Source organism: Ipomoea nil, unplaced genomic scaffold (genome assembly GCF_001879475.1).
Source record: "Ipomoea nil cultivar Tokyo-kokei standard unplaced genomic scaffold, Asagao_1.1 scaffold3069, whole genome shotgun sequence".
NCBI classification, from domain to species: Eukaryota; Viridiplantae; Streptophyta; class Magnoliopsida; order Solanales; family Convolvulaceae; genus Ipomoea; species Ipomoea nil.
This window is the reverse complement of record NW_017619497.1, coordinates 9,012,823-9,038,760: the sequence shown is the minus strand read 5'-3', so window position 1 is coordinate 9,038,760 and position 25,938 is coordinate 9,012,823. Positions and strand designations below refer to the sequence as shown.

At 35.5% G+C, this 25,938-nt stretch overlaps 3 protein-coding genes across 3 annotated transcripts; 2 read left to right on the top strand and 1 right to left on the bottom strand.

Annotated features, from left to right (window-relative positions):
• The first annotated feature begins 1,432 nt into the window (after nt 1-1,432).
• Nucleotides 1,433-5,138, top strand: LOC109164835 (beta-xylosidase/alpha-L-arabinofuranosidase 2-like). Its single transcript, XM_019313382.1, has 7 exons — nt 1,433-1,846; nt 2,099-2,386; nt 2,534-2,703; nt 3,214-3,311; nt 3,403-3,753; nt 3,836-4,246; nt 4,343-5,138. Exons 1-7 carry the CDS (start codon nt 1,433-1,435, stop codon nt 4,918-4,920), a joined length of 2,310 nt encoding a protein of 769 aa, XP_019168927.1. The 3' UTR covers nt 4,921-5,138.
• An 8,592-nt stretch (nt 5,139-13,730) lies between these two features.
• LOC109165457 (NAC domain-containing protein 104-like) lies at nt 13,731-15,198 on the top strand. The gene is made up of 3 exons (XM_019314219.1): nt 13,731-14,222; nt 14,537-14,829; nt 14,915-15,198. The coding sequence occupies exons 1-3, from the start codon at nt 14,060-14,062 to the stop codon at nt 15,056-15,058; spliced, it is 600 nt and encodes a 199-aa protein (XP_019169764.1). The 5' UTR covers nt 13,731-14,059; the 3' UTR covers nt 15,059-15,198.
• A 6,503-nt stretch (nt 15,199-21,701) lies between these two features.
• On the bottom strand, nt 21,702-25,617 carry LOC109165455 (proteinaceous RNase P 1, chloroplastic/mitochondrial-like). Its single transcript, XM_019314216.1, has 6 exons — nt 23,779-25,617; nt 23,016-23,105; nt 22,604-22,785; nt 22,257-22,377; nt 22,090-22,161; nt 21,702-22,005 (listed from the first exon to the last, which is right to left on the bottom strand). The coding sequence occupies exons 1-6, from the start codon at nt 24,925-24,927 to the stop codon at nt 21,889-21,891; spliced, it is 1,731 nt and encodes a 576-aa protein (XP_019169761.1). The 5' UTR covers nt 24,928-25,617; the 3' UTR covers nt 21,702-21,888.
• Nucleotides 25,618-25,938: the final 321 nt, after the last annotated feature.

Genomic DNA, 25,938 nt, shown 5'->3' with positions numbered 1-25,938 from the left:
CACACGCCGATCCATTTGTACGTTGGGGTCACGATTGACCAGTGCAGAACGTTTATGTCTTTATTTAATCGTATTACTTTGGATTACATCTCTAGACAGGTTAATTTACATGCGCATACTTTAGCTACGTTAACATTTACACAGGATCAAGCTATGTACTGGGATGCTATCCCACCTGACGCTATTTCGGCTTTGATTCATTAATACAATCGCAAGATTGACTTTCAAAAAAATATTCTCAGTTTATTTATAAATGCAACATTTAATTTGAACATGCCCTACACAAAGGGTGGGAACGGTGCTCCAAAGCCAAAAAAGGACTTATTAAATTTAATTCATGCTTTAGAACTCAAAAAATAATTTTTTTAAAAATAAAAACTCAAAATAAAAAGCACATTTTGGAATTCCTTAAAGATAAAATTCTAAGTCGGGTGAGAAGCTAGAAGCTGGAATTCAAAATTCCTTTCAAAAGCAGGGAGGTTCTTTTAAAGAATGTGTTACAAGCCATGCCTTGCTATGCAATGATGGTTTTTCTACTGCGTGTAGGTCTTTGCAACCAATTGGAAACTATTATGAACATGTACTGGTGGACGGGAGCAGTAACCAATGGAAGAGGAATTTGGTTGAGATCGTGGGCTCGTTTGAGTACCCCGAAGGAGAATGGTGGTCTAGGGTTCCGGAGATTATGAGAGATGAACTTGGCGCTACTAGGAAAGCAAGCTTAGAGATTTTTGCCATAATCGTGGTCGCCTTCGGCAAAAAAAATTGGGATGAGAATTGCAAATTTTGACAATTGTTTCACTCAAATGTGACCCCGATGAATCAACTTTTTTAGAGTGACACTGAATGGTGGGTACATGTTGAATCTTTTTAAAAAATTAAATTCGAAATGAGGCGAGTTTTATATAAAAATTTCGCATAAGATCCAACTCATCCTTCATATTTATCTATTGAGTCAGGATAGAGGTAGGTGAAAAATGTATAGATGTCAATTACGATCAGTTAATGGATATAGTTATCCTGATCCACCACGTCCATTCCTATTCATACATGCTAGAGAATTAATCATTTACAGAATGTCACAATTACTCAATATAGAAAAGAATTAAATGTAATCCAACAATTTGAGACGATTACCAAGTGAATTGTTAATGCTATACCCAAAAAAGGAAAAATGTAAAAAATATACAGATATCTATAACATTACATATTTTTTTTCCATACATGGCTGTCACCCAAACAGTATTTAAACCCCTTTGAATTTAGCTGAGGACAGTACAAGAAAGAGAATCTCTTGATTTTCACTGTTTTTTTTTCTGCATTTGTGTAACAGTAATACAACTTTGTTGCATGCAGTTATCGCTACAAAACAACATCTGTGTTCTTTCGCTCTTCCCAGAACCATATTCATAGTTCTTTTTTTTGTATGTTAATGGCCTCTTCTGTTTCTTTCCCCTGTTTTATCCACCTTCTTCTCTTCATTTCCTGTGGTTTTATCTTGGGTTCGGCTAAGAATGTCCCGATTTTTGCCTGCGATGTTGACGGCAATCCGGGGCTGAAGAATCTGAGCTTCTGTGATTCCTCGTTGGATGTGAAGACGAGGGTGGATGATCTGGTGAAGAGGTTGACATTGTCGGAGAAGATCACGTTCTTGGTGAACAAAGCCGGCAGTGTTAGCCGGCTGGGGATTCCTCAGTATGAGTGGTGGTCGGAGGCGTTACATGGCGTCTCTGATCTCGGCCCCGGCGTCAAGTTCCGCAGACTCGTCCCCGGCGCCACCAGCTTCCCCGCCCCTATTCTCACCGCCGCCTCCTTCAATGAGACCTTGTTTGAAACCATCGGAAAGGTAAAATTATGAAATTTCCGACCACCTGAAAGTGATCAAGTCAAAAGCTTTGTTCTGACCACTTTTGATATCTGGAAAAACCTTTGTTGTTATTTCCGACCACCTTTTGATATCAACTTATTTAAGATCACTTTCAGGTGGTCAGAAATTTTATAATGTAGTAGTGATAATTTGTCACTTCTCCACTAAAAGTCTCAAATAGTAAAATAAAAAAAAAATTACACATTTATTAGCATTTGTTGTGGCATGCAGGTGGTGTCTACGGAGGCGCGAGCAATGCACAATGTTGGTTTGGCCGGGCTGACGTATTGGTCGCCGACGATGAACATCCTCCGGGACCCAAGATGGGGGAGAGCTCAGGAAACTCCGGGCGAAGACCCGACGCTCACCGGAAAGTATGCCGCCGCATATGTGAGAGGCCTGCAACAGAGGGATGACGGTGACAAGGAGAAGCTCAAAGTGGCGGCTTGCTGCAAACACTACACAGCTTATGACGTGGACCACTGGAAAGGGTTTGATAGATACACTTTCAATGCAGTGGTCGGTGTTCCTTCATTCTCTCATGTTGTGTTTCTGTACATTATATGTTCATAATTAGCAGAATTTAAGGAAAAAAAAAAACTTGTTTTTTTTTTTTTTTTTTTTTTTTTTTTTTTTTTAAATTCTCTTTGTTCTGTGATGGATTAGGTGACAAAGCAAGACATGGATGACACCTTCCAACCTCCATTCGAGACGTGTATTCGCGAAGGAAACGTTGCCAGTGTGATGTGTTCTTACAACAAGGTTAATGGCAAGCCAACCTGTGGTGATCCTGACCTTTTGGCTGGGGTGATAAGAGGCAAATGGAACTTAAATGGGTAATAATTTGCTGCATTTATACATTTAGTAACGGGTAAACCCGCAACCACTATGCAACTGATCGGTAAAAAGTCAAGTAAATCAGCCTAGATTATTTATAGTTGATCGGTTCAAATCAATAAGACTAATAGGACGTTCTTAGTGAGACTTGAACCTAAGTGTGTGCACACCCTAGCCGACACTGGACTGCAAGTAGGTAAATTAAATCAGCATAAATTATTCAAAACTAATAGAGTCAAACTATAAAGGACAATTGGCCATTCCCAATGGGAGTTCAACCTAAGGGTATGCACATCCTAATCGGCAAAGGACTTTAAGCAGGTAAACAAACATAGGTTGCCCATAGTTGACTAATTTAAACCAAGAAAGCTAATAGGTAGCTACCAATGTGAGTTAACTTTGTAATATTGTGATTACCAAATTAATGATCACCAACTTAATTGGGTTGTCCTCTAGTAATAACTATTTAGGCGATATAAACTTACACTTAGTCTGCACAAATGTTTCAGATACATTGTCACAGACTGTGACTCATTTGATGTGATTTTCAATGCCCAACACTACACCAAAACACCAGAGGAGGCTGTAGCTCTAGGGCTGAATGCAGGTGAGACCATTTTTAATGTTTAAACAACAATGTTGTTAAATCTTGAACCTCTGTGCATTCCCAACATTTTTGTAATGGCTTAATGTGACAGGGGTGGACCTTAACTGTGGGACATTTTTGGGCAAACACACACAAGGGGCAGTGGACAAAGGCCTTGTGAAGGAATCCGAAATCGACAGAGCTGTATCAAACAATTTTGCCACTCTGATGAGACTAGGATTCTTTGATGGTGATCCCAGGAAGCAACTATATGGGAATCTTGGTCCCAAAGATGTATGCACCAAAGATAACCAAGAACTCGCCCGCGAAGCTGCAAGACAAGGCATTGTGTTGCTGAAAAACACTAAAGGCTCACTGCCTTTATCCCCCACTGCAATAAAATCCTTAGCTGTAATTGGCCCCAATGGGAATGTGACCGAAACCATGCTCAGCAACTATAAAGGTATAGTGTTTTCTAGCATAATCCCATTGCATATATCGAATATTACCCAAACGTTTTCGCTTATAAAGTACGGAATTCGCAGGTGCCCCATGTAAGGTTACAAGTCCTTTACAAGGCCTAGCAGCTATAGTTGCAACAACTTACTCACCAGGTTGTGACAACATAGCCTGTCGCACGGCCCTAGTTGATCATGCAACGAAAATTGCAGCCGAGGCTGATGCTGTCGTGTTGGTGATGGGATCTGACCAATCTATCGAGAGAGAATCGGTGGACAGAACAAGCATCTCCCTTCCAGGACAACAACCTAATTTAGTATCCGCGGTTGCAAAGGCTGCCAAGGGACCTGTCATTCTAGTCATAATGTCTGCAGGTGGCATGGATGTTAAATTTGCAGTGAGGGATCCCAAAGTGACAAGCATTCTTTGGGTTGGATTCCCCGGTGAGGCGGGTGGATCAGCCATTGCAGATGTGATTTTTGGGTACTATAATCCAAGTGAGAATCCATTTCCAAGAAAATGCATAAAAGTTTCTTGATTTTTGAAGTTTTGAACTAAGAAAATGACACATGTTTTTTTGTTTTGTTTTTAAGGTGGGAGGCTGCCAATGACATGGTACCCACAATCCTATGCAGACAATGTCCCCATGACAGACATGAGAATGAGACCTGATCCTAAGACAGGCTACCCAGGCAGGTCTTACAGGTTCTACACCGGGCACAACACTGTCTTTAAATTCGGATATGGCTTGAGCTACTCCACCTTCAAGCACAACCTAGTACGTGGCGCCCCCGAGACACTCTCCCTCCCCCTCGAGGAAGGCCACACCTGTCGAACCTCGGAATGCAAGTCCATCGAGGCCTCAGACCACACCTGCAGCAATGCAGCATTTGACATTCATCTCGGTGTCAAGAATGTGGGGCAGATGAGTGGAAGCCACACAGTTCTATTGTTCTCGTCGCCTCCCCGGGTTCACAATGCACCCCAGAAACACCTGATTGGGTTCCAGAAAGTGCATTTGAGCCCAAATCAAGAAGGGATTGTGAGGTTTAATGTGGATGTTTGCAAGCATTTGAGCGTAGTTGATGAGGCTGGCAACAGGAAAGTTGCTCTGGGACATCATGTGCTTCACATAGGAGATTTAGAACATTCTTTGACTGTAACAATCTGAGTCTGTCATCATTAGTCATAAACGTTCTTTTCGAAAATCGAAGGAACAAATAAAAGGAATATATTAAACTGATACCAATTGTTACAAAGTTTGTAACTTTGTATGCTCTTCCAGATATCAAATTTGTTCAGAAAACATTGATTTTGAAAGTGAAATAGACAACATCAAGTCCCAGGTTCTTCCTAGGAGTAGGAGTATAATTCGATGTCTCCTAGGATCTTCTTGCTGCCCATTTAACGACTGAGATCAATCTTGCTGACACCAAAATAAATCTCCTCCATCAACCATTGCATTTAGTCAACTTTACCACTCCAAAAATATCTTACCCACAAAAGACAAAATTTCTCGTTGGGACCACATCAAATTTGATTTGTAGGGGAATAAATCACACCAAAAATATCTTAAATTATCCAAATATTGCATAATTTTTTTCGTCCATTTTAGATAGGTCTCCAATGTATACCATTCCCGAGATTAATTAGTATGAGGCATGACTTTATAAACTCGGTCCGAAACTACGAAGGTGATAAATCACACAAAAAATATCTTAAATTATCTAAATATTACATTGATTTATCCCTCCATTTTAGACAGGTTTACCATACTTATCTTCCTCGGTATTAGCTAATCTAAGATATGACTTTATAAACTCATTTGTTTCGACTACTCCGCCATCAATGGCTACGCCCATGAAGCACAAAACTGCGAAAATTATCAGTGGAGACACCGCCGCCGCCGCCATAGCTGCAACTGGCACGGCTCGTGCAGGCGGCGGCTGGTGTCCGCAGGATGATGGTATCAAGATTGTGTTGCCCGGAAAGGCTAAAGCTTCCGCCACAAAGGAAGATGTTGATGCTCATATACAGACTGTTCTCTATGGCTCTGGTGCGAAGAGAAGATTCCCAGTTTTCGTCGAGTTTTGCCCGGAGAATTGAAATCAGATCAGACCTGAATTCTAAGGGAAAAAATGTTCTTAATTGCTTTCCAAATTAACTACAAAGTGCATTCAATTCTTTGCCATCAGTCATATAGAGAAGCTTATCGTATGTACTGAGTTTTTGATTGAGATTATGCTTCAAACTTCATTTCTAAGACTGCAAATCTTGGAAATTCTTTTTGTTCTGGTCTGTTAAAAGCAAGAAAAGGAAGCAGGATGAAATCATTAACTTTGTGGAATCTTAAATTAACCAAACGGGAAGTAACATTAGAAATGATCATCATCATCAATGTTTTCTTTTCGGCGTCCACTATAAAGGGTTATAATCAATGAAATGAAGCTTTACTTAGTTTCCTAAGATCCCATAATCTTTTTGAATGTGTGGATTTGAAGGTCTGCTACCAGTTTTAACCCATTTGATATGATAATGAGTTTAACTAACTAATTTGGTATTCATTTTTGTTTTTATATTGGAAAAGTGTGTGTATATATATCATTTTACCCACTAAATTTATTTTATAGAAAAGAAGTATAATTGTTTATAGTATTTATTTTTAAAAAGGTGAACTGCATTAAACATATTCATTAGTTAGATGAGTCTAACAAATTGTATAATCATTGCTTTGATTGTATAATAAAAAAGAATTAGCCATTATGAATAACAAGTCATCACTTAAAGTGAAATAAATGCACATAGCTAAGTGATGCAAAGATCAATATAATCATGTAAGTCTCAATGGTGTTGATTTAGAATTAGGTTCATTGTAAGTATAACAACGTGTACAAGGCCAAACTTATATTTTGTGTTGCTGGGTAGGGATTCGAACCTTGCATGAGTTGGTTTACTAAGAGAGATCACACTATTTATCTCCTATCCTCTACAAGACTTTAGTAGGTCACAACTCACAATAAGATCAAATTCATGCCTCATTTTTTTAGTCCTTGGTAGGATTTGAATCTCCAGCTCTATGACTACTAATTAACATACTTAGCTTGGTAGGATTCGAGTCACGCACTCTGTGGTGATTAACAAATCAGATTTGTGAATTTATTTTGATTTAGTTGATCAAGTCTAAATATCATCACTTGTTTATAATTGAATTTTTTGTAAGTATCCGTAGATGTAGAAGCTCTTGGTCATTAGTTCACTAAGACAGATCACACTATTTACCTTCTTTATAAAGATGATGACTAAACTCATACTCTTTTTTGGGGTCTTTGATAGGATTTAAACTCTGCATTCTGCTAGCATACTTCATAGGGTTCGAACCTTACACTCTACAATGGTTAACAAGAAAAATTTTATAAAGTTATTTTAAATTGATTGACCAGTCAACTGAGACAATTAAATCTATATATATATGTTAATTGGGATTTGGGACCCAAGATTTAGAAAGTTAGGCTGATGCTTCACGTCACGTCAACATATGATCTCCCAATAACCAGGTCGGTTATTGGAGTTTGAACAAACCGGCATCATATCCTTACCTTTCTAAGCACTGCAAACAACACATTTTAAGCTCAGATTAACACAAATTCTTGAGCTTCAATTCAGACCATCACTCAATTAATAATCTCAAGATCAGATATACACAAAAAGATATATAGATTACCAGAAAGTTTGGCTCTTTCCACTACGATCAACTCAAGAATGTGGCCTCCACAATCCCATATATACATGCATTACACATGCAGATCAGATCAGATTAGAGCTGCTTCCTTATCATAATAATAGTCATGAGAGAGAGAGAGAGAGAGAGAGAGAGATGACACAAGAATGTAGTCATCACCCATTCACATCTCACATAATCCTCCATTCAAATCTCAGTCACTTCATCATTCACTTCTTTCCTCTAACTCCACTATTAGATCATATTTCCAGTGGTGGAGATTAGCTAGCTTGCTTTCAAATTATTGTCATTTTATAGGAAAGATCGACAACAAATGAGGCCTTCAAATAATGTCTGTCTTCATCTTATGATTTCTATGTTTATTATGATATATATGACACCTGTATTACTTACAACTTGCTAAGTAGATACTTACAATTCAACCATACAATAATCAAGACCACATATCCACAACATTTATGTATTGTTTTTTTTTTTTTTTTTGAATGACAAGAGAAACCATTTATTATTTTTAAATAATTAATAATGAGAATTTATATTTACATCCTTGCTATGACAGGGACGGTGAGGACCCTAAAATTTGGCGTTCAAACTTAATCTTCAATGTAGTAGCGGTGATGAACTATTAAATTTGATTTACTCTGAACCAAATCAAGAACCGACATGACTACTATGTAAGCATATAAATCACGTAGGAACATAAATACGTGATACACAGGATCGTCTTAAAGTACTAAGTACTAACCTCCAGCCATAGCTTTCGATTGATGATGATTGAGTAGTCACGGGACTGCTGCGGCAGAGTAACAGTATATGTTTCTCTCACTTTCTAAACCCTCCATGGATGGTGTATGAGGAATGAATGTTAAGCAGTGAGACGATTAGAGGGCTCTTTATAAAATAACCATATGCCATCAATATGATAACTGAATCCCTTCCTAATCATACTCCTTATCTTTATAATCAAGCATTACCTTAATTATTAGAAGTATGTATGGAAGAGTTGCACCACATAACAGATTACCTTAATTATTATAAGGTTGACCTAATATTATAATAATGTAATCTGGGAAAACTTTACATACTACTCATACACAAAAGATAATTTTTTGGATAATGAGAGAAACACGCGATCATTACATGAAAGTATATATTGCCACTATTGAAAATTATGGAATTCCCGACCACCTGAAAGTAATCTTAAATCAAGTTAAAAGCAAAAAGTGGTCGGAAATAGCAACAAAGGTTTTTCCGGAGACCAAAAGTGGTCGGAAGAAGGCTTTCAACTTGATTTATGATCATTTTCAGTTGGTCGGAAATTCTATAATTTCCAATTGTGTGCGTAAACCCTACTCATGTTAATAGTCTGCAAATCATAAAATAAAGGCGAACCATATGACGAGCTTGACCGATGATAGAATGTTGGCAATAATAATTCAACACATGACCTCGTACTAGGTAAACAACGTAACATTAGTAGTTTTTTTTTTTTTTTTACTTAAATAAATCTGACTGTGGATCAAAGCAAAGTATTCAAAGATCATCATAAGTCGTCAAAGTCTACGCCACCAAAATAAATTTGATAATCTATCATCCAATGTATAACCCCACAATCTCACACATTATGTATATGTTAAGGGTTCAATAAATGACTTGTTACCCAATTATTAAAGCACACGAAACACTGATTTTGTTTTGTACTAAGCGTTGATTATTGATTTATTGAGGTTGCCTCCTTGGATCAATGTCAGCTTCGTTTGTTTGTATTACTAAGCTTTATTGTTTTAATGCCAAGTGTTAGCAACTAAACCGATCATGGTGTTTAGTCAAAGTGAAAATGTTGTTGTACTACGTTACATACGTTGTTTGTTTGTTTGAGGATCGCACTAAGGATTCAACCCAGCTGGGTTTAGTGCACATGTTAGGTGACCTCTCAACTCACCCTTTCTATTTCAACATTTTCTTTCAATGGCGATATGCATTATATATGAGGACAACAAATTTAATTAGGCTTTAAACATTTTTCTCATGTGATATAAATTTGTGTTATATAGTAATATTCGATAGTAAGTTATATATTATCGTACATTTAATGACTAGTTAGGTTGAAAATAGCTGTCGAGCACCTTGTGCTCAGATGGTATGTAGTGACTTCTCTCATGTGGGAGGTTATGAGTATCGAGCCTCAACGATATTACAATGTAATAGAGTCAGTAGCATTAAAATAAAAAGATCACCTCGGATTCGTTGGAAGTGAGTGAAAATTGTGTTTGCTTTTTTATGGTTACATTATAAACTTATATTATCACTTTATGGCCGGAAAAGAAAGAGCAATGAAAAAATAGACGGAAAAGGAAAATTCCTCCCCACCCCCACCGTACCCCCCAAAAAAACCTAGTCAAAAATTCATTCACTAGTTGAGTAGACAAAAAAATTCATCCACTTAGTCAGTGAATGAAAATTTTTGATGTGTTCTTTTTTGCACACCTATATATAGGTGGTTTGGATAGAAAATTACGGAGTAGATGAAACTTAGGCTTCTAGCAAAAATTGTGTGCAGTGGGTTAATAAAGGGGATGGAAAATTCAATCAACTTTTTTTTAGTCACCATATGAGGGTATATATGTAATTTACATCGAGTAAATTTCACTTCTACGTACATTTTGGTACATTTATTAGTTATTGTTGAAGTTATTATATAAAATTTACAAATTAAAAAGAGATTATAATATGAAGTTTCTCCGTCACACTAGACTGCAGTATGCACGTGGAGAAAAATGATCTCTTTTTTTTTTTGTGTGTGAAAGCTGCTGACGCTATTACATTGTAGTATCTAAGGATCTTTAATTAATTAATTAATAATCATATTTTTGTTTAATTGGTTACTAGATTGGCCTGTTATAGAATGGGGAAACTAGGCCTTAGTTCTTTGATTATTTAACTTGACATTTACCTAACTGACCCCCTTGCCATGCTCATCATGGCAAGTTGTGACATGACATCAAGGTAATTATCTTGATCCTGCAATGATCTTCTAAGAGCTAGTCATTATCAATTATTTGATTTGGTGTGAAATTGATATGATATGATCGATATATTTATCTTATTGATAGGATCAGATTATTTGGTAGCCTAATTGATTTAGTAAGTGAAAGTGTAGAAAGTAATTTTTATTTCTCAAGTTCAAGATAAATTTTTTCGAGGATTGATTCGAATCACAAGGCCAGTTAAGAAAGTTGTTGGGCAACTAGTGTAGGCTAGCAACTAACAGCTAAACTAACAAAGTCGGGCATATAGGAGTGCTGATATAGGTTGCCATATAGCTATTTCATTTCTACTGAAATTGGTTGATATATCTATTGAATAGAGGTTTGGAGGGTCGAGTTCAGCATCCTGTCATCAAAATGTAACATTGACTACTTAAGTATAAGAAAATAAAGTTGTGCATTCACTATTAGCTATAGTTTTTGGTGTAGTAGTAAGTGTTTGATCCTACTAGGAAGCTGTATTATTTGAGGCACCGTTAGAGGCTGACTAGTATACATTATCTTTAAAAAGCAAAATATTTAATAGGATGGCACACGCATGACATGACACAACTATAAAGTGAACTCATCTCGTTGTAAGAAATCTAATGGATTTTTTCCTAAAGATGAAGCTGACTCATCCTTTCCCTTTCAAGGAAATTAAATTGGTGGGCAGGAGGTTAGTTTGAAGTAAGTATAGCATCTTCTAAGGTTGTTTTCTGTGGTTTCAATATATATCTGATCTGCCTTTGTTTTATAATTGATAATCCCATGAAACCAAACCCACCATAGCTAATGTTTCAAGCTATGATTTTGGTAATGGCATGGGGACAGTGTCCTTGTTTCAACTTCCTAGTCCTAGTCTCATTATTGCCTTTTTTCACCAAAATGGTCTGCTCTCATCTCTCCACATTCTTGAATGCACAAAGTTTTCGGCACAAGTTGCCAAATATAATGCCACACTATTCATATGGTGGCATTGGCAATTTGGCATAGAGATTCTGATCTCCAGGACACAATTTTATCCGCCACTTCCCAATTATACTACGGTCTAGCTACCGTACGCACAAGAAAATTTCTATAATGCTGTCCGACAAATGACGCCTCACAAAATATTGGATCGATCTTGAGACAACTCCAATTGAGTTGGCCTGGTTAGGTAGTTGTCTACAGTTGACCAGTTTTACCTATTCAGCCTAGCGGGCAGCGGTTCAAATTAAGAAGACTATTAGGCAGTTTCCAGGCCACCAAGAGTCTAACTTGTTAACTGCATCATGCGATTAACAAGTAAAATAATCGACTAACTTAGCTGAAGTTGTCCTATTATTTTGGTTTGTTGTCCTGTAACGAAATTGGACCCTCCTTGGTGGATAAGACCTGCAAGGTACGTACTGGATGGGGTATAGTGGCAATAATCAGTGAAGAAACATGTTAGTACAATGCAATCAATCTTTTACTACTAATCAATTCACAAATCTCAGTCAGTGAGTCCAAACGAAACCTTAATTATCCCTAGTGGAGCAGACCAAGAAACAAAGAAAAAGTTATGGTTGTTATTGGGCATAATTAGATAAGCATTAGCATTCAAAAAAAAAAAAAAGATAAGCATTAAGGCCGGGTTGGTACACTTTATCCATCTAATGTACCATTGGATTAAACCTATTTCATTTAAGGTTTGAGAGTTGTTTATTGACTTTATCAATTTAAACTAATTAATTATGAGTAATCAGATTGATTTATCTCATTGTGGTCATTTGAGTATTTTTGAGGGTTAGGATCACAATGCAGACTTCCCCAAACACACTTTTTGATGACAGTTATGGCCGGATTTCTCCGTAAATCAAAGAGTTGGATTAACATTAACCACTCCATAATTGTCACTATCTAAAATGAAGGTTAATCCACAATTGTCATTATCTAAAATGAATGGCTCAGATAATAGAGTGAATTCCCCAAGATCTTATGTATGGTAGAAGAATAATTAATTAATTAAAACCCCAATAATAATTTGTTGGGCATTAGGCATAGCTAATTAAATATTAATTATGATAATAATTGTCGTTTTGGAGACATGAAAATGGTATACCCTAAATGTGATGGTCCACTAACTAGCTAGCTAGCCTTGGAGATCCATGAAACCATGACACATGGAGGGCTCGAGGATAAGGTATATATCTAGCTGATGATATAAGCATGAAGTGTGCTGATACCTTGCCACACTCCTCAAGTTCAGGTTGCACCTCCAATATATATCATGTCATATAATAATAATAATAATAATAAAATACAAAAAAGTGCAACATCGCATTGACTTAAGTTTGAATCATTTAAATGGAAGGAGTTTGAGTCATTTTTGAGTTATTTATGGTAAATCATAACTAATAGGTTTGATACCTTTGGGATAGTCCTATCCTTAGAGACACAACAAAATCAAAATTGTAAATTAAACTCAAAAATTTCATCAATTAACTTTTAAAATTTTTAAAATCTAGAGATTTGTGTATAGTTTATGGCTAGTTTGAACTTTTTTCTTAAAAACTTATTAAATGATCCATGCTAATTAAGTGCACGTATAGTTTAATGGCTAATTTAAACCTTTATTAAATGACTGTCACATTAGCTGCCTTCACTGTAGCTCTGCCCATGCCCCCTCCCTGTCTTCGCCTCTAGCGAGGAGAGGAAGAGGGGAGGGGTGGGGTTTTTTTTTTAACTTTAAATTATTAAAATAAATTTTACAAAATAATAAGATAATCTGTCACATTAGCAAGGTTCAGAGGAACAAGTCAAATTTGATTGAATTATATAATTTTAGACAATTTTGGAACCTAATTACACCTTCTAACGTTAGATGATAGAATAGCACTTTTGTATGTCATTTGGTGACTAATTTAAACATTTTCCCTAAATTTTAATCACAAAGTTAAAGGTGGGCTCTCGTGCCTCCTGTCATGAGGACTGGAAGTATATGTCTCCATTTGTTACTTATAAACTTATTTTAATTAATTGACCAGTTGAGTTGTATTATGAAATATGCCCGCACATGATTTAATTATCCATATAATGTTCTACTAGTGTCCTCTCTCTCTCTCTCTCTCTATCTATATATATATATATATATATATATATATATATATATATATACCTCCTGCCGCCGCCGGCGGCCCGTGGCCAACACTCTTATATATATATTTAGTAAAAAAAAGAAAAAACTAAGAACAACTATATAGCATAGCATACTTGTATAGTACTACTACAGCTAGCTAGCGCAGCTGCGGGCTACTGTCTAGATTAAAGCAACCTGCGATGGATCCGAATATGTGAAATACGGCTCCGATTTATGATCTTCATCTTCCATCTCACGTCAACCTCTTTCTCTCTCCTCCTCCTCCTCTGTCTCATCTCCCTATAAATATCACCCGCCATAGCTTCTTTATTAATCCTCTCTCTGCGCCGATAATACATATATCTTCTCCGGCCACCTTCATTTCTTCCTGATCGGAGCTATACATACACATATATATACTCTGTGTATATACGATACATATATGGGGGATAACAACGTTAATCTCCCGCCGGGCTTTCGGTTCTACCCCTCGGATGAGGAGCTGGTGGTGCATTTCCTCCACCGCAAGGCGGCGCTGCTGCCGTGCCACCCTGACGTCATTCCCGATCTCGACCTCTACCCTTACGATCCATGGGACTTAGACGGTATATATATATATATATGGGCAGTTTTATTTTTTTCTTTCTTTTTTTCAAAACAGAACATTTCTTGCAATTGAATTCTCGATCTAATCAGGTTGAGATAATTGAAGTATGTGCTGCTAAGATTCGAACCATGACCTTTGGTCTGACTCTGATAACAAATTAAAGCATCTGCTGCATCTCAACTAAAAGCAAGCTATTAGTTGGATTGTGGCTAGATGCTCACATAGATTACGGCTAGCTGCCAGCTTGCCGGAGTTTTGTGTGTGTATATATACGTTACATGCATGGTAATTAAAATGAAATGAAATTTGCAGGGAAAGCCATGGCGGAGGGGAGGAAATGGTATTTTTACAGCAGAAGAACATCGAGAAGAATGACGGAGAACGGATTCTGGAAGCCATTAGGGGTGGACGAGCCAATCTTCTCCAGCTCCGGCGGCGGCGCCGGCCAGAAAGTGGGCATGAAGAAATACTACGCTTTTTACGTCGGCGAGCCGCCGGAGGGCGACAAAACCGATTGGGTAATGCAGGAATACCGCCTCTCTGATTATTCCGCTTCCACTAGCTCCAGATCATCCTCCAGACGATCGAGTCGCCATTCCAAGATCGTAAGTATAAAATATCATCATCAAAACTATCACTTTTTACCAATTAAAATTGTGTTTATGGGTTATATATAATTAATTTCTGCAGGATTATAGCAAATGGGTAATCTGTCGGGTGTTCGAGGGAAACTATGATAACGGCGGCGGCGGCGATGATGGGACGGAGCTTTCATGTTTGGATGAAGTTTTCCTGTCGCTAGATGATCTTGATGAGATTAGTCTGCCACATTAAGATACTCAATCAGCATTATATTAATTAAGCTAATTAGATCCCATAAGCTTAGGATCTAAATGGCATTATATTGCATTTGCCCACCTAGTGTACTGCTACTGTTTCTTCATATATATATGTTTTGTTCTTCTTAGCAGAAATTTATGTAACAAAAAAAAAAAACCTTATAAAAGTTAATTAAATGCAGTATATGTTTCGGATATAATCCATCTCGGACCAATGGAGATCCGTGTTTGGTAAATAGTTGTTAGCTAATAGCTAAGTACATGCAAAATTACTTTCTGATCGAAACAATTTTTTGAATTTTAACACTTTGGAACAATAAGTTGTAACAAAAAATTAATTAATCAAACAGTCATATTGATTGTTTAACCAAATCAAACAGCTAATAGTGATCAAATAAGTCAACATTAAATGATAAACTAACTTATGTTATCAAACAAGATTGAGATTTGTCCTATGTAGCACTGTCCAAATAGTGCCACGTGGCAGGCTAAATGCATCAGAATCTAAACTGTGGATGAACCCCCTCCCCCCACAACCCCCTACCCCACCGCTATTGCTTCAAAGGTCTGTACGCTCGATATGGGCCTGTAGCTGCAGCTGACTTCTGTTCATGCTTAGTAGAATAGTAGGTCACAGAAAATGGAGGATGAAAAAAAAAATGAAAATTTGTGTAGATTCTCACATGCATCGATTAGTCTATCAAGAAAGTTAGGTGTATTGAAGAGATACTATAGTGTAATAGAGTCAATAGCATTCAAAAAAAAAAAAAAAGTTAGCAGTAACATATTAACTTTCTTATTTTGAGTTGGTCAATTTTAAACCGTCTAAACTAATTTACTTTCTTGTGGTTTTTTGCTGACTAGAGTTACATGTAAAGATTTACACAACATATATTTTCGGATAGTAATTACGAATTTTAAACGTCATAAAAAAATAGAAAAAAGTTAAAAAAAAAAATTAATATTATTTCTATTGTTGTAAAATTAATTCGAATTTGACTCAAATTGTGCTACAAAATATTGAAGTAAATTTTCATTATCTGTTTTATGTTTATATTTTTTGGAATTGATTAGATAGATTAGATATTATATATAGTTGACTAATTATGTTGTATTTTTATATTGGAGGAATATTTGATGGATTATGCATTCTTAGAAAATTTGAAAAAGAAAAGTAAAATAAAATGTTTGGCTGCTTCTTCTCATCCTACTTGGTGGCCTTTTAGCTTTTGTGTGGAATGATGGATATTTGGTAGTTGTCTTGTGTCACATAGCAAAGGGACAATTTTTATTTATTGGTGGCTGCTTAGGGAAGCATTGGATCATTTATGATGTAAGCACCACAAGCTAGCTAGCTAGCTACTACTTCTTCATCCATTATTCTTTTATTTTGTATTCAACTTTTGTGATGTGCTAATATATACTTTTGATTTACTCAAAAGATCGCAATCGCTATTCGAATGCTTATTTTGGATAATGCTTGTTTTATGATTTTAATCGGCAAAGGACTAAAACTAAACAAATCAGTTTAGGTTGTTTATAATTGACGATTCAATAAAATATATTACCTTGCTTATTGGCCTTTTCGATGGGAGTCGGTCAACTATAAGAACCTAAACTGGTTTACCTTTTCACGTCTTTTGCCTGTTAGGATCATAAAGAAAGTTTAAATAGCTGTTGCGAGTTTTTTTCGTAAATCACATATATTGATTATCTTTTAAAAGCTAATTAATAAGATTACCTTGAAGACTTTTTATTAATTATGAAAATTTATATATATATATATATATATATATATATATATATATATATATATATATATATATATATATATATATATTATCACTTATGGAAAATTTAAGATTTCTAATCACCAAAAAGTAGTCATAATCCTAATATTTCTTATCAGAAATGACATTATTTTTTACCACTTTAAAAATTTGAAAAACTCTTCATTGATATTATTGATCATTCGTCGAAAGTGGTGGATAATACTAGCTACCAACAAAAATCGTCAAAAGAATTATTATTAGGTTATCAGGAGGGATTACGGAGTTCTAACCACTTATTGATAATAAAAAAAATTAAAATTAAAAATTACTTACCCCTCCCCATCCCCATCCCCATCCCCCTCCCTCTTATTTATCAAATTTTGATTAAACTAAACAAGTACTATGTATATCACACATGCACACTTGCACTCGAGTACTCCTACTTAACATTGTATATGTATGTCATCACACCACATAGAACATTAATTAGCTAAAAAAGCAATAACTGAACTCATTATCACCTGCAAGTAAAATTTAAAGTAGGTGTTAAATAAACGATGACATATTTCAAGCAAATCATGACAAAGATTAATATATAAAACCTCACTACATCAAAGTATTCTTTTTAGGATAGACTAACGAATCAAACCATTCCTTAATTTGTGCTAATTAATAATCTAGTACTTCAATTCATACTTAGGTAATAATTAATGCATATACTATGCTTCACCCCAAAGTAATTACCACTTTTTCTTGGTTTTACACTTATGCAGCATTGCTTTGCCTAATGTGAACCCTGCAATATAATGCCCATTTTTACCTATAAACAAAGTATGCCATAATAACAGTAATTGCACGTTTTAGTTTGCCGCAAAAGCACATTATAATTCAACCATTTTTGGGTAAAAAAGTGGCACATTGTTTCACATTGCAGTACACAACTAACAGCCTTTTGATGAATCTTTGACTGTACATCTGATGAATTTTCTTACCATTTGCAATGGATTTTTTCCCCCAGACTGCATGATTGGTTAAACATAGTTTCTTCCTAGAAACTTGCCGACAGCTTTACAGCCATGTAAACTTTCTTTCCTACAAGTCCAGTGAGTGTTCATTTTACTTTTGAAAAAACAGTTTAAATGCGATTAATATTTAATTAAGTTGTAATAACAAGTTCTTCTTATTTAAAGATTAAATAATTTGCACTATAAACTAAAGTGTTAAATTTTAAGATTTTTTTAATAATATCATATCGGTTTTTTTTAATGAAAATAAAAATAGCACCAAAAGCTAATAGCACACCACAAAAATTTAGATCTTTTAAAATGTCAATCATGAAATTTAATTTATAATGGTCAAGAATTCAAATCTAGAATTAACTCAACAAAAAAAATCAATAAACTCAATTAATATTATTTTATTTGTTATTTTTATATTTGATAAACACCATGTCACATTGTATTTAGTTAATCAACCCTTTACTAAATAATATAATCAAAGTTAAACACTTTTAAGACTAACCTAGAAAAGTAAAAACAAAAAATAAAAACTATGGTGTGGCCACTTTTGTCTTAATTAGAAAATACACTTTTTCTTGCCATCCTAATCCATTGATAATCAAGAAAATTAGTCTTATATACATGGTATAAATCACTTTATATTAGTCTTTGCACTTTTTTACCTTCCACATCTAATTTTACTTTTCCTGTTTAAAAAAAAAAAAAAAAGTAAAGTAATTCATGTTTGGATTGGCATGGGCCTTCTTGATTTGACCTACTTTTATTGGCAAAGAGAAAAAGTTGAAAATGCCACAATAATGATCCATTTGTGATATGATACACATGAGATAACATTACTCGGAGTTTAAAGGAAAAATGTTCCGAATGATCGAGTAGATAGAGCATGACTCTTAATTATATTTAAAGTTCACGAGCACAATTCTTACAAAGACTCTCTCGGTTGAATCCGTTGCAAAGGACATTCTTAATATGATTTACTTCTCCTATGTGGTTATATATGAGCTCAAATAGTGGTTACGGGTTTATAAATATATATATATATATATATATATATATATATATATATATATATATATATATATATATATATATATATATATATATATATATATATATATATATATATATATATATATATATATATATATAGGTAAAAAATTATTAGTGTAGCCATATCTAGAGTGAAATATAGTTGCATATTAATTAATTTTGATTTAAAAAAAAAGTTATTTATAATCAATTTAATTAATTTAATTTTAAAAAGAAGTTCATGCGATATTCAAGGACGCATGCTTGTTTCCATTGTCTTATACAGAAAGTAATAATCCAATAATCCGACATAATTAACTGTCCTCCTCCACATGTTTAGATCCTAAACACTTGTTTCGAAAATATTTTTAATCAAATTTTTGTCAATTTTCGGTGCTAGAACAACCTCCCGATGATATATATGATACATTTTTTTTGACTTAGACATCTCAAACACGCCATGATATATATATATATATATATATATATATATATATATATATATATATATATATATATATATATATATATATATATATATATATATATATATATTATGCTTCAACTTGAAAGTTTAATTTTCACAAAATTTTGATCAAAATACTTTGATTTTCTTTTTTTCATATGTACCATGACTTTCGAGATAATTGATCACGATCCAATCGAGTTATTATAAATTCTTTTAAAAGCTCACCGAACATTATCTGTTAAAATTCAATATCTTATTAATAAAAATCAATCACTTTAATTTCCCCTCAATACTATATATATGTTGTTGGTATAAAAAGACTAGCTTTAACTGGATTTGTCTAAACTTATATCTTTGTTTCAAAATGGCCAAAGAGAGAGTTGAGTTATTGGAAACTCTCAATATAATTTATTATTTCATTTATAAAGTTCAAATATGATACTTTACTAAAAACCAAAAACAGTAACTTGCTTTGGCAAAATTAGTGGAGTGATTGACTTGGTAACAATAACGTTACGTTGACTTCCTGTAGGTAGGAGCTGTCTATTGGTCATATCAGTTTGAGTTGGTCAACTAACCAATCTAAATTGATTTATCTCCTTGTGATTCTTTGTCGGCTAGGATCACAAAACATATATTATCCAGAATACATCCTTATATAGCGACTACGGGCTTTCTCTTGAATAAAAATCAATAACTTTCTGCTAGCTCATACTATATGTTGTTTGAAAAGGACCAAAGAGCAAGAGTTTGAAGGAAACCCTATATTTTAACCTATTATTTAGAAAGAAGCATAGCTAAACTAAGATAGAGGAAAGCATGCATAATATAAATTAAATAATTCCATTGCTTAATTAGCTCGTAAGCACTGAGCATGCTAATCATATCACCCATGCAATACAAGGCTGCATTTACACACAACAGCACGTGCCAAAGAGTGGGGTGGGTGGATGGGTAGCGGTATGTATATACATACATGTGTAAGTAAGTGCACATTTATTAACAATTTTATTATTAATTGTGGGCAAAAGAGGCCATCCATTTCATGTACCAAAGTTTTGCTTTGGAGTTTGGGGAGTTTGCTTGGATTGGGAAATGACCAAATCAATTTGAGAAAGCAATTATCATTACACAACACACATGCTACCTCTTCCACTTCATGGCCCAACATCAACTTGCTCATAAAGTTTTTTTTTTTTTTAATAAGTATTTTTCATTGATTATGACACCATGGCATTAAAAAGAGTGATTGAGCAAGAAATAGATAGGAAGATTAATATAGAATTAAAGAAAATAAATATACAGACAGACTTGCGTCGTCTCACAGTAACAGAGAATTTTTATGAGTCTTGGTTGAACTTTTTTTTTCTTTTTCCAGTTAGATAGATTAGTTTAGTTTAGCTAGATAGATATATACCAGACCTGTAATTATAACGTACACAATTATAACGTAGTGTACGGATGATTAATTTATAAGAATTATGTTGGGGAGGAAGTGAGAAAAAGAATGAGTAATGGGCCAATATATAGCTTTTGTGTAAAGCTAATTATGCATTGTAATCCATGCATCCACATCAAAAGGTCAAACCAAGTCAAAACCAAGTCACCATTCCTGGGCTGAAAGTACAAGGATTATTAGATGGAGATGGGCATTCTTGAAAGATATATATTAGCCTTCCCACAAGTGGAGATAGCACTTGTACAAATTTGAAAAAAAAAGTTGAAAGTGAATTTTTGTTGGGGCCCCTTTTCAATTAGTATTACTCATTTTGTGGTTTGATTTAACCTTGTTTTGTGCTAATATTTTGAGATTTTATGTCAAGTTGCTTAGAAGGTTGAAACACTGCAGAATTCCATGAGTGTAATCATGTGTGGTGAAATGTTTGTAGGCATAAATCTTTGAATGAAGATACAATACAATGTGGTTGACCATACCACAATTCTTGGAAATTACCCAAACCTTTATAGTATACCACTACACAGTCCACATGCACATTTTGTACATTAGGGTTCATGATTGTAGTGCTGGATTGGATTTCCTAGTAGCTTCTCGGAGAAAAGTAAAACAAAAGTTCATGAGGCAACCCTAGATAAGTTGGCTGGACAGTTGACTTGGTAACCACAAGATTTCAAGTTCAACTTTCCATGAAAAGCTGTTTATTGACCTTCTTGATTTGAGCCGGTCAGCTATGAACAATTTAAGCTGGTTTATCTCCTTATGATCATTTGTCAGCTAGAGTCTGGTCTTCTTGATTTGAGCCGGCCAGCTATGAACAACCTAAGCTGGTTTATCTCCTTATGATCATTTGTCAGTTAGAGTCATAAGGTGGACTTCACTTAGAATCTACATTTAGATAATGACTGCGGGTTTTCCCATAAATAAAAACAACAATCCATACATCTCTGAAAATTCTTGGATATTGCCCAAAAGTAATGTGCTTGCTTAGTGTTGGTTACATTAATGGGGTCATTTGTTCTAACATTATACTATACTAATGTCGCTTTTGAACTCATGAACTTGAAACCTCTGCGTTTACTAGAAGAGAGAGTGCAGTGCCTTTCTCCGCTTCCTGCTGGCGCACAACCATTTACGTGGTGTTTCAAGGTCATCCCCGATTACTGTTGGTACGTGCCAATTGCCCTCCTCCGACTCCTGCAATTTCATTCACACTTGTTAGCAATATACTATGTTGAGAATTCTCAAGGACTAGGCAACTAGTGGCATGTAACAACTTACCTGCATAACAATTGAATATGGAGGAGGCATGTGTAGATTAAGTCCATGTTCTCTAGATGCAGTCATCCGGATCTGGCGTTTTAAAGGTACATGGTTTACAAGCCACATAAGAACTCACACTGCAAACTTTGATACAATCCAATTGATATGGATTAAAGGGGAGGTACCTGATGTTTTTCCTTCCATCTGGGGAAGAAGCTAGTCCCTAACAGCTGGAATAGGTGATCTCTCATCTCATCATTTGTCACCAGCAAACACTTGCAACTAACAGCAGCATATAACCAATACCTGCAGAAGACTTTTTTAATTGCTGGTTTCACTTAAGATATTTATTTAGTTCACCATGGACTTAGCTATGTGCTTAGATATTCTCTATTCACCATGGATTTATGTGCTTTTGGGTTGTGGCATTGTTTACTTCTCTATGCCATGTAGCCAATATTCAATCAACAAGGAATTAGATGATCAATTGAAGAACTAAAATATAGTATAAAGCTTAATTCAAGAATGTTACCAATCATCGTTTGAACCGAATGGAGTAGCATAAAGTGCACCAGCCTTTTTCCAGCTTTCTAGCAGCTTCTTGTTCTTAGGATGGACAGCAGGTCCTCCAGTTATACGATTTTTATGCAATACAACAAGTGGCAGTTGCTTTGATTTGCTCATTTGATGTAATTGATTCACAACAGATTTGAGCTACAGCAAAAGGGCACAAATGTTAACTGGAAAAATGTATTACTGGCCTCCAAAGTTTAGAGTGATGCTGCTCCTCATACCCACACTTTTTCGGAGATGAATCTTAATCTCCTTTTAAGTTATTTTCAAATATCTAACTGCTATCCATCCCGCAGAACTCTTGATCCCAATGGATAGAAAAGCAAGGAAATACAAAGAAACAAACAGGGTGTAAAAGAAGTGTTCCTTACCTGTAAAAAACTAAAGTCTCGGTTATTAAGGAGGCTAACATTTGCACCATCTACCACTGCATCAAATGGACCATTCCTCTTAAGCCACTCCTGAATGTATGGTACTTCTTATATTAGTTTAATAATGTTTCATGTAGTAAACCTGAATCATGAAATATCAATACTGGGAACTACTAGAAAAGAAATATCAATTTTGGGAATATGCTCTAGCAATCAAACTCATCCTCAACCAATATATTTGTAATATCAGATGTATTTTGATAGAATTAAATTCCATATATAAGAATGATATGCTGCTATTCAAATAAATTCTTTTAGAACCCAAACATCAAACAGACATTATGCAAGTACATATGGGTCCTAGATTCAATTTATTGTGTGTTGAGATAAGGATGCATACTTTTCTCGATATTTCCTTCCATTTTGAATGGAAATATAAGAATATTTGATAGGATGGAGGGATTATTTCCACTTCATTTTGTTTCTCATCCAAATATGCCATACACTTGGATAAGTACTGTACTATTCTTGTGAGGAATAAAAAAACCAACATCACGATATCCTGAAGACCAGAACTATGGTTTGAGAGTTTATCATAAAATTAAATATTCAGATAGCATCCACAAAATTAACCAAAAAAGTAACCAAGCTATCTAATTTGACACCTCTTATGAAAATCAGAAGAAAATAAGCTCAGTCTACATAGCTGCATATAGTATGCAGTTTATGCACTTTACATAGAATTAAAAAAAGAAAATTTTACCTGAAATTGTAAAAAGTTATTTTTGGCTTCTCTTTCAGAAGCCAACTTTGCCAAAGAATTAGCAAAATTCTCCGTCTCCCTAGGATCAATATCAATGCTTACAAGCTTCTCCCCACATGAATGACACACTCCTGTCTCACTCATCTCAGTTCTCACCACTTTCCATTGTCCTTTCCCTAACCACCCGTGTCCATGCCACCCACCCCCACCCTTTACTACACCTTCCTTCACCTTCTCCACATTCCAGTTCTCCATCCCAACCCCTGCAGCAGTTTCAGACCTAAACCAATCTTTGACAATGCTAGCAGTATCTTCTGACACCTGTCTCACAGATGCCCTTAACCTATGCATCATTTCATACACTTTCTCATCCCTTTTTGTCTCAGAACTCAGCCTCAAAAGAGCAGAAAGCTCTTCCTCCTCTGCTACCACCCCAGATTCTACCATATGGGCATCAACCTCATAAGCCTTATCTGCCATTCCCTTCTTGCAGAAACCAAACAAGGCCGGGCCATATGACCTCAACTTTGGAGGAATACCGCAATTCTTCATTTGTTTCACCAAATCAAAAGCCAAATCCGGGTCTTCCTTAGCTGAAGCTAACCTTGCAGCGCTAGTGAACGTAGCCTCATTTGGAGCTACTTTATCAAATCCCATTTGCCTAAAAATCTCAAAACCCTTCTGAATACCCAAATCCCCGAATTCCCCCTCACCACCAGAACTACAATTTGAACACAAAAAAAGCAAAACATTATAATGGTGTACATTTAATGAAACTTCATTCAACCTGGCTTCATGATAAAGGCGGAGAGCTTCTTCCAAGTCACCATGCTTCGAGCACTGATCTAATTTAAAGCGAAGCACGCTTTCCGGGGCTTCACGGCGGGCTTTTTTGGAGAGCTTATTGCCAGGGTTCGTTGTATTTGGCTCTTGCACAACAGCCGCCGAGGCTGTAGAGAAATGGTATGGTTTGTTCATGGAGCACAATTTGGCAGATTGGGCCTCGTGTTTGAAGAAAATATGGGGAAGAGAGCGCAAGGTTTTGGATTGGAAAGAGAAAGAAGAAGAATGGTTTTGGGTGAAAGCAGAGAAGAGCAGTGAGGTTTTGGATAGGGAAGGTGAAAAATAGCCCAGGCGACGAAACAGCATCTTAGGTTATCTTAACATCAGCTAAAAGTAATGGCGGTTGAAACTGTTGTGTTCGTGGTCCTATCGAACGGCGGAATCTACCGCCGCACTTTACGCCCCATCATCAAACCAGTTTCCTTTTCCCCACGGCGGTTTGCAGAGCAAAAACTATCAGATTTTGTTTGGGGGAACGGAAAAAATGACACCTTTGCCACGGTGGCTTTGCTTCCTAAGTTCGCCGCTTATATCCTTCTCTCAGTCATTAGATTATCAAGACTAAATTGTATCGATATCTAAGCATATATCAAACTAAAAACTGAAACTTTATCAGCAACTAACTTCAATAGACAAACAAATTCTGAAGTTCTGTAAGGGCATCAATCCCGCAAATGAAGTTTTGATGCATTTTGGGGCGAATTAAATTCCAGATTTTCATTTCGACATTTTATCGAACAATTTGCGGGAGTTTTGGAACGGCTAATATGCAGATATCTAAGTTCCTATTCCCAAGCAGCATATTTATTTCTCACAATTCCTTCCACTATTTGATCAAAAATGAAAAAATAAACGAATTTAATAGCTCGGAAAGAATGAAAGAAAAAGATACAATGACCGGAGAACGGAAGAACCAGGCAGACGCCGGCGAGCTCACTATTGAGGTTGCTCTAACATCCTCTTGGACCGTTAACCTTGTTTTTCGGGTCAAACTCTCAGGCCCGCGCCATCACTAAATGGGTATTTGGGTTAAACTAATCCATAGGCCATCGCCGGAGTAATTGAGAATGAAGCCCACAACTCACATGATTTTCAATTCTTGCTAATAATCAAATGATCAAATGTTAAGCTTCAATCATAGACTTTGAGTATAGATCAATCTTAAATTTTTGAAAAAATAACAGAAATGTGTTGGAGGGGCATGCATTTCTCAAAATGTGCGTCTTCCCTTTTTTTTTTTTTTTTTTTTTTTTTTTTTTGACAAAAATGTGTAAAAGACCTTTCCCACTTGAGTTTTATCATATTTCGGGTCAAACT

Coding starts and splice junctions, on each gene's coding strand:
- LOC109165457 (XM_019314219.1), top strand. CDS start 14,060: ATGGGGGATAACAACGTTAATCTCCCGCCGGGCTTTCGGTTCTACCCC. Junction 14,223..14,536: donor CGATCCATGGGACTTAGACG/GTATATATATAT, acceptor TGAAATTTGCAG/GGAAAGCCATGGCGGAGGGG. Junction 14,830..14,914: donor CGAGTCGCCATTCCAAGATC/GTAAGTATAAAA, acceptor TAATTTCTGCAG/GATTATAGCAAATGGGTAAT.
- LOC109164835 (XM_019313382.1), top strand. CDS start 1,433: ATGGCCTCTTCTGTTTCTTTCCCCTGTTTTATCCACCTTCTTCTCTTC. Junction 3,754..3,835: donor CATGCTCAGCAACTATAAAG/GTATAGTGTTTT, acceptor CGGAATTCGCAG/GTGCCCCATGTAAGGTTACA. Junction 4,247..4,342: donor TTTTGGGTACTATAATCCAA/GTGAGAATCCAT, acceptor TTTGTTTTTAAG/GTGGGAGGCTGCCAATGACA.
- LOC109165455 (XM_019314216.1), bottom strand. CDS start 24,927: ATGCTGTTTCGTCGCCTGGGCTATTTTTCACCTTCCCTATCCAAAACC. Junction 23,106..23,778: donor ATAACTTTTTACAATTTCAG/GTAAAATTTTCT, acceptor CCATACATTCAG/GAGTGGCTTAAGAGGAATGG. Junction 22,378..22,603: donor TTCGGTTCAAACGATGATTG/GTAACATTCTTG, acceptor AGTCTTCTGCAG/GTATTGGTTATATGCTGCTG.